Below are 9,447 nucleotides of genomic sequence, written 5' to 3' on the forward strand. Positions count from 1 at the left end.
AATTCGAGTAAAGTAAACATTAGTCCTTACGCGATTCGCTAAGCGAATTCATTTGGAAATTGTGTAAAGCGCACTCGCTGCGCAAGTAGGACATAGAACATAAACGCAACTTGCGACTCAAGATCAAGTATTCAACTTCACTCGCGTACGACATGACGCAGTCAGCAGCTCAAAAACGAACTCCACTTGGCATTGAGCCATTTTGGGATAAACCTAGTGTAGACCCGCCACTGAAATGGGAAAAGTGGCAGATGCAGGCCAAGTTAGCGCTTCTTGCGAAGGAAAATATCACAAAAGACACTTTGTTGGAACCAAAACCTGAAACAGTACAACTACCACTTGAACCGATCTATGAGGTTACGATAACGGGATCATCGGCACAATCGGAGCGGGAAAGATTGGCGAGAAACGCTCAATCAAAAATGAACTGGGAAAACCGGTGCCAGAGACAATTGGAGATAGGAATAATGTGCGGAGACAAGCCATGGGCACAAGCCGATCGAAAGACTATGTCAATGCTATATCTCAGTTTGGGCACTGAAGGACGTCGAATTGTCTGTAGTCAAAACCCACACCTCAAGATGGACAGTCTCTCAACAGCAGAACTTTGGACAATCATGGAAACAGTATTTATTCGTCAGCGCAACATTACATTCGACAGATATGTCCTTCTCACCACGAAACAGACAAGAGGAGAGTCTATCGAACATTTCTTCGGAAAATTGAAAGAACTTTCTGAAAATTCTGTGCTAGGAAGTCAGGAAGACACCCTCATTAGAGACTTATTTATTGCAAATATGTTAGATCCAGAAATTCAACGGGAATTGTTGCGAGAAACCTTAGAACCAGCCCAAGCATTACGTTTGACCATGAATATGGAATTAGGCCAAAGAAACCAACTACAAATTACAAACTCGCAATCTGCTCCGCAAGTTAATGCAATAACTCCTCAACGATCGTTTCGACCACCGAATCAGAGACCAACTACATCCAGCTTTCCTCGATCACCAAACCAACTATGCAGGAACTGTGGCCTAACTTGGTCAGCTAATCATAGAGTCAAATGCATTGCGAGAGGCAAGACTTGCAACAATTGTGGCCTTCAAAACCATTTTTCGCGAGTGTGCAGAAAACCAAAATCATCATCAAACAAATCTAATCGCTCTAATGTTAACTCTGTTGAAGAAACTACAATGGATCAAACGGTAAATGCCATACAAAATATGAACTATAACCCGCAATGCGAATCGGATTACGACAGCTCAGATGACAATATGGTCGCCAGCATCGCAAGTACCGCAATTCAGATCGAACCAAAGAACACTATCCTACAAATTGGTAACACCCATGTTGGACTTCTCATTGACTCCGGCAGTGTGTGCAGCATTTTGCCCGAGTCTCTTGCTTCGGAAATTGTGGAAAATTCTCCCCTTGCTCGTTGGTTGATGATAGCGCCTCCCCAGGAACTCAAAACATTTTCCAACGAACCCATAAACGTGATAGGTATGATACAGACACCAATTTCGAGCAATGGATGGCGACTTGAAGAAGCTGAATTTGTAGTAGTTCGTGATGGACTAAAACCACTAGTGGGAAGAGATCTATTTGACGCTCTTGGAATTTCAGTAAATCAAACCCCAAAACAGTAAGGTAGTATGGTCAACACTATCACATCTCAATGTCCATTCAAAACACGTATCGCACAACAATTCCCTCAACTTATTACACGTATTGGTCGCTCAAAAATACACATTGTCAAATCTAAATTTCATCGTCATTTCCAGCCAAAACATCAAAAGGGTAGAAGAGTACCCATCAATTTGCAAGAACGAGTAAATACTGAAATTAAAAAACTTCTTGCAGAGGGGCATATAGAAAAATTGAATAACTGTTCTGACCAATATTTTATTTCACCTATTGTAATCACAGTCAAACGAGATCAAACCATAAAATTAGCACTAGATTCTAAAACTCTTAACAAAGCAATACATAAGAACAAATATCAAATGCCAAATATTGAAACACTCATGGATTCGATATCACAAATAATAACAAACTACAAAACAGAACCTGCGGAGCAAATATATTTCTCTACTATTGATCTTAAATATGCTTACAGCCAACTAAATTTACACCCTGAAACTGCTAATCATTGTAATTTTAATATTATCAGTGGTGACATGACAGGCACATACCGATTCAAAACAGGATTCTACGGTCTTACTGACATGCCTGCCGAGTTTCAGAAGGCAATGGATTACACCCTGATTGGACTTAAAAATACATTCTGTTTCTTAGATGGCATTTTAATTGTTAGTAAAGGTTCAGAAGATGATCACTTTCAACTTGTACTTGATTGTCTTAGAAAATTAGATGCAGACAACCTTCGTATCAACCTTCCGAAATGCCACTTTGCAAAACAACAAACTTCATGGTTAGGATATAATATAACTCAATCTGGAATCTCGCCACTCGAATCCAAAACATCATCTATCATGTCATTACAACCTCCTAATACACTCAAAAAATTACGCTCATTTCTCGGCTCAGTCCACTATATTAGCAAATTTATTCCCAATTTAGCTCAACTCTGCCATCCTTTAAGACCTCTACTTCGTAAATCCACTAAATATATTTGGACTGACACTCACACATTACATTTTAATGCAATTAAAACTCGCATAGCAAATCATACCGAAAACATGCATTATAACCCCCAGTTTGAAACGCGAATCAAATGTGATTCTTCACGTTCTGGTTTGGGAACAGCACTAGAACAACTAACAGTTGATGGTTGGAAACCGATATCTTTTGCATCCCGATTTTTAAACAGCAGTGAAGAACGTTATAGTATTAACGAATTAGAACTTCTTGGGGTAGTGTGGTCGATAGAATATTTTAAAAATTATTTGTATGGCAAAGAATTCACTGTTATAACTGACCACCGCGCATTACTTTCCATTTTAAAAGAACATCGATCAAATAAAAGTTACAATAGTAGGTTAGCACGGTGGGTTGACCGTCTCTTGCCTTATCAATTCTCAATAGAGCATTTACCCGGCGCAAAAATGGGCCTAGTTGATTAAATATCCCGTAACCCATATCAACCAGCAAAAAGTGTTTCCAAATATGACGAAGAATTTCTAGTTGCAACATTATCGAGCATACATACTGATGCCCAATTACTTCAACAAAAACACAATCTCACAGCTAATTCACTTCATAAATTAAATATTGATATTGATGGAGAACATAAAAAATCCACCACCGTTACAGCACAAGTTTTAACCATAGATTATGAAGCTCAAAATCCTCAAACTGAAATTTCTGATTTACTCGCTTCGCGAAATAATAGTTCAAAATACTATTCAAAACAATCTTCTACTCCAGGCATAAAACCCGCTCAGCGGGTACGCTTAACAAACGTTAATTCAAATTTCGCTCCGCGAATTAATAGTCCAAAATTCTCTTCCAAACAAACTTCCAATTTAGACATAAATCCCGCTCAGCATGTTCGCTTAACAAATAATAGTTCGAATCTCGCGTCGCGAAAATACAACTCTAATATTATCCCTTTCAAATTTAATCATCTGTATAGCACACACGCTCCAGACGTACATTTAGCTCATAAAAATAAATCATTCGTGGATCAAATGCGACACATATTTATTCATTCCACCAATGGTATTAATTGTACTAGTGTACATGATCAGCGAGTACATTTCAGTCAAAACGATTTCGTACTCGCTAACACATATTCTCCTCCAAAAGTTAACACTTCTAATTTAATTAATACTACCTCTAATCTCGCACCGCGAGTACGCAAGTCCCTTAACAAATTAACACCCGCCTGGCATAATCCTTTACTAGTTACTCAAAAGACTAAAATGCATTCCTTAGATGACTCTTTTGCAACGCAAGTTACTAAATACCCAAATCATTCTAAATATGCGTCACATAGTCTACCATTTACAACTACTCCCGTACAAATTGAGTCTCAAAGACTAGTAAATACAAGAAAAGCGTCACTCGCTCACCAAAATGCATCCAAATTTACTTCTTTAAGTCATTCTCACTTGTCAATCAAAAATCAGCCTCAAATTCCTACCTTTTTTAGTAAGCCACACTCAAATACTTTAAATAACTCACGTGCTCAATTAGTAAACAAAAATCAAGTGCTTTTTGCCCAAACTCAACCTGAAATTCAGTTGCCTTCCTTCTCGTCAATCAATTTAATTGAAAAAACAAAAATCTCATCAACAATGAGTCAACAAGCATCTTCTCTCAAGGGAAAATCTCTCTCCACTCGATCTACCAGAGCTTCGCCTCGCGTGTCGTCCACTGACAATGCAACAACGAGTACGCCACGCAGATCCTCCTCGCATTCCAACCTAAGTACCCCACTAACGGATAGCCCCCAAGTAATGTCGTTCGAACGAGTGGTGGGAAAAGTTTTTAGTAAAGGCCTCGTTGCATCACTGACAAGTAAGGATGCAGTCTTAAAAGAAGTGCGAGACTGCATAATTCGGGGGGATGAAGAAAGACTGAAGGCCCTCAACCCATACCTTCATAGTAATTGGCGGGACCTTCACGTGACAGGCTGGTGTGTTTGCATGAACGAGAAGGTGGCAATTCCCAATGCACTCAAAGAGGCCCTCATTGACGATCTACATGCAAGTCACCCGGGTAGCTGGGGGATGATATCTATGGCTCAGCACTGCTGGTGGCCATACATGAATCGCGATTTGCTTGTCAAAGCAATAGAGTGCAAATCTTGCACTGCTATCGGTAAATATTTGAAATCTGTTATTCCCGCAAAACAATTTAAAACACATACACCATGTATAGTTCCAAACCAAGAAATACAAATAGACTTTGCAGGGCCCATTAATAACGAAAAAGAACATGAAATACACATTTTAACATGCATTGATACATTTTCAAAATATCCTTCTGCGGAATTAGTTGATAATGCAAATGCCTCGAATGTCATAAAATTTTTAGACAATTATATAAAAATTCATGGAGTTCCTCGTTCCTTAAGAATAGATCAAGCCCGTTGTCTTATAGGTAACCAAGTAAAAAATTTTTGTACAAAAAACAATATCACACTAATACCAGCTCCGGCAAATGATCATCGTGCAATAGGTTTAGTTGAACGACTAATTGGTACAATTAAACAACGCTTGGCATGTATTAAAGACGCACACAAAGAACTAAATACGTTCACCATTAAAGCAGCATTAAAATCAATTATATACCAGCTTCGCATATGCAAACATAAAACAACTAAGCTTTCGCCATTCGAATCTCACTTCGGGCGTACAGCCAATACACCACTTAGTAATATAAGTACTCAACCCAAATCATCTGACCTAAGTTATGAAAAAATTTTGAATCATTATTTAGATGAAGAAACTGTAACCCCCAACGAATTGCTGCCGGAAGAACATTGGGGAAACATCCGGAGTGACGACGAAGTTGAGCGTAATTTGTGCAAGGCGACAAAGAATGCTACTAATCGCGAAACAACGGATACTGAATCACGCTTCCTTCGTACTACGCATGCACACCTTCCACTCCCATTGAAAGAACACGCTGTCCAATTAAACATTGCCCGAAAGAAGCACCTTCATACGAGATCAAAGAAGAACCTGGACGGCTTGTATGAGGTGTTGGCCCCAGGATCGGTCGTCCAAAAGACCGACCGATACACTTCGGTCATTCGCGAGCCGGGTAAGTTGGAAGTGACTGTACGCAATAGCGATATTGCAAAATTTGGCACTCGTGAAGAACGAAAAACCAAATTGACGGATTACATCAACCGCAGAGGACCCCGCACACATGAAACGACAACGGAAGCTAAGATACTTAGCCATATCAAAGAGTGTACCCGCATCCAGAAAGGAGACAGGAAAATGAAACATCGAAAACGAGAAACTGGTAGTGGCGTATCCTCGAATAAATCCAACATTGCTCGCGCAATGCGAGTACGCATGCCAAAAGTTCCGGACAATTTCGCTCCGCAAGTACTACCCGAAATCCCAGACGCTGCTCCAGATCAGCCAATTATAACTGAAGAAGTGCTTATTGCACCCCCGCCTACAAACATTCAGCAAGAAGCACTCGAATCATCTCATCCAGCTCCAACAATATCTTTCCCCAATACTCTGACACGATCAACCAAACGGACTAGGAAAAGTCCCAAATATTATGGATATGACAAAGACGACTCATCAGGTGATTCTACTAATTCGTGTCCTCCGAACTTTGCTCCACCCCGTAGGAAGCGTCGAGTGGGCGACATAGAATCGATTCAACCCTCAGTAATACAAACAATTGTGGACACAGCTACTCGAGTTGGACCGATTCATAACGACTTTCCCTCGCCTATCATCGGACAGGTGTCTCCGATGGACCCCCGTATACGGCCAGCCGATCATAGCACTTCAAATGAACTGATTATTGATGAAGAAGACATGTGAAAACTGATACATTATTAATTATGACTAGCTATGATAACCAGTAAATATATTGTTGATACTATTTAACCGGTGAATAAGTATTATTATTATTATTCATATTGTTATTAAAATTTTATTTCATGCAATTTTATTTTTTTTTGAAGCGGGAGAAATGTCGTACATCATAATTTAGTGCAGTAAACTTATCATACGATGTACTTAATTGAATCAGTGTACCTATTCCTGAGGGGCATGTGCATAAATCATTATTACTTCACATGCCTGTCTGTTGCTACCATTTTCCCACAACAGGAAAATATTGTTCACATTTTATTTGACTTCTGGAATAACAGTTGAGTTATTCTTCACTCTCTTAGTTTTGCTTCTCGCGTACAGTTGCCCAATTTAATTTATTCTTCATTAACTGTCTTTACAATTCGAGTAAAGTGAACATTAGTCCTTACGCGATTCGCTAAGCGAATTCATTTGGAAATTGTGTAAAGCCCACTCGCCGCGCAAGTAGGACATAGAACATAAACGCAACTTGCGACTCAAGATCAAGTATGCAACTTCACTCGCGTACGACATTCCGCATTCTTCTTTTATCATTAAACGTTTTCTGGGCCAATAACCCTCGTATCATTTAATTTACAAAGGGACTTAAACGTACTTTGTTATAACATCAGTCTAGTGGGTAGAATTAGAAAAAGTCTAGTTTAGTGGGTAGAATTAGAAAAAGTACAATTTATGGTACTAAAATTCAAATTTAAATTTAGTCTGAATTTGAAATTTAACAGTCCGCAGTGAGCTGCTATATTGTCTCTCAATATCAGACAACAGAACGCAGTTCCAGTTCAATGCTATGTCATATGCTAGCCCATATTAAATTTTCCACTTTTCCACCTGGGTCAAGACAATTTTGCAAGAAACAAAACGGAGCTCGGTGCTGTAGAATCTGACAGAATATGAAGGAAGAGCGGATGTTAAATTAACTTTTATTTGTTAAGGTGTAGACTTTTAAAGGTGGTTAATTTCTTAATAGTTAAGTATACCTGCATCAGTTTTTAAAGGTAGTTAAATTTTTTATCAATAACTAACTATACCTGCTAGTTCTATCTCCAGCATCTACAGTAAGGATTGAATTCAGCATCAGCACTCCCTGTTTCGCCCAACAAGTCAAGTCACCATGATCAGGTTTCTGTGAAAACGCGGCCAACAGGTCTATCTTTCTCAGGAATGGTAATTAACTTCAGTGTTAAAGTTGAACATATTTTGGATAGCAGCTGATTTACAGCTATTAATTTAGAAAAATTTAGCATTTATTTAAAAATAATATTTTCGACAAAATGTCGCCCATTCTCCATAGTTAAATAGTTAAATACTTTGTCTACGTGCGCTAAAACTGATATACTCACGGGTAGAAAGAAAAATGCAAAATTGATTGTAATCAATTCTCAGCAAACAGTCCAGATTCTGGAAAACTGCTGAAATAAATTATTTTGTATTGACTTTGTAGTTATAGTCGTTGCCAGAGAAAGTTCAAATTTTATTATACACAAAAACTTTGAGTTAAATCAAATTTGGTCTGTTTTTATCACTTTGCTCAGACATGTTCAACGTAGAAAAATTGGGTCGACCTAAGACTACAAAGGGTCCTAATTGAGAAAGATCTGCTGCAAACTTCAAAATCCTTTGGAAATTCCTGTCCCAACTTGGTAAAAATGTTCCGTAAACTCCGTGGAATTTTTCCTCTGCCCTTTTTAACACTGAAACACAACCCGTCAGCTAGTTCTGGATTGGAAAATGGATCTTGCCCGACTAACACGACCTTCGCTGTTTCAATCGGACATAGGTGCGACCATCGAAATATATTTTCTAATCGAGGTGAAATATTGCTTGTAACATTTCGCAGCTGAACAAAACATTCAAGCTCTCTGAAATAATCCGACGATAACTCCTTTGTTAAATAAAATCTCCATGAGCTGTGAATTAATTTCAGAAAGGAACAGTTTTGCTCAGTATGAGAAGAAAGAATTGAACATTTTTTCCAGCATTTGAGTAGCGAAGTTTGTTTCTCTTTCTTTTTTATAGTTTTCTCTAGCTTTAAAACATCTTTAGACTTCATGACTAAGTTAACTTTTATTTAGAGTTGTTTCATTCAAGTATTCTATGAACGTAACTATTGCAACTAGCAGCTTTCAAAAATGATCAAAACTGTCACAATTGAATAAAAGAGTAAATGTTTTTTTGAACTTTGATGATTCAGTTTAGATTTTTATTAAACACAGTCGTCGACATTTTATTACCATCAACAATCAATTTAAACAATAAAACAAAATTTAATGAATCTTAACGAATGCGAGAATATAGAATGAGTAATCAATTGTTGTCTTTGGAGCACCATTAAGCAGTTTTTAATATTAATTTTTATGTTGCATCAACTCACAGAAACAGTTAAAAAATGGGTTCTACAATCAATGATAAGCAATTCAATTATAAACAGATGAACAATAGGGACAATTTTATCAAAATATAAAATCAAATTGAACGAAAAAGTTTAAAATTAGGATTCAACGTCAAATGGACTAATGAATTGTCCTTTCAATTCCATACATCTTGCAAATTATCAACCAAATTAATAGCAAAAAAGCTCAAGAACAAGGGTATAGCTCAAAAAAATGTAAAACAAGCGGATAGCTAAAAGTGATAGCCGAGAGGTAAGGTGTGTGGTTCACACGCCAATGATTGAGAGTTCAATCCCCTGCCTCCGGGAAGCTGTCTGTGTGAGGATGAGCTCTTACTTAACCAGAGCTTCAGGTTGACCATAGCCTGACCAATGATGGCTGCAATGATGATACACCGTGAAAGTTTCAGACGCAAAAAAAAGTGGCTATAGTCACCAAAAAAGAGCAATGCTGCTCATATAAAGATCGGTCTGATATGTGGGGAATAATAAGAAAAAGGGCAGCTGAAAACAGGCTAC

General features: G+C 38.1%; 1 protein-coding gene across 1 annotated transcript in view; it reads right to left on the reverse strand.

The window, feature by feature from the left end:
* The window catches only part of LOC142353199 (uracil-DNA glycosylase-like), a 25,202-nt gene extending 16,558 nt beyond the window's left edge, over positions 1-8,644 (reverse strand). Inside the window, exons 1-2 of the mRNA XM_075405419.1 lie at positions 8,146-8,644; positions 7,568-7,662 (exon numbers count right to left, since the gene is read on the reverse strand). Of these exons, the coding sequence (XP_075261534.1) occupies positions 7,568-7,662; positions 8,146-8,589 (539 nt within the window). The 5' untranslated portion in view covers positions 8,590-8,644. The remainder of the gene's footprint in view (positions 1-7,567; positions 7,663-8,145) is intronic.
* Between the last annotated feature and the right edge of the window lie 803 nt (positions 8,645-9,447).

This window comes from Convolutriloba macropyga, chromosome 14 (genome assembly GCF_964194025.1).
Source record: "Convolutriloba macropyga chromosome 14, txConMacr16.3, whole genome shotgun sequence".
Classification (NCBI taxonomy): Eukaryota; Metazoa; Xenacoelomorpha; order Acoela; family Convolutidae; genus Convolutriloba; species Convolutriloba macropyga.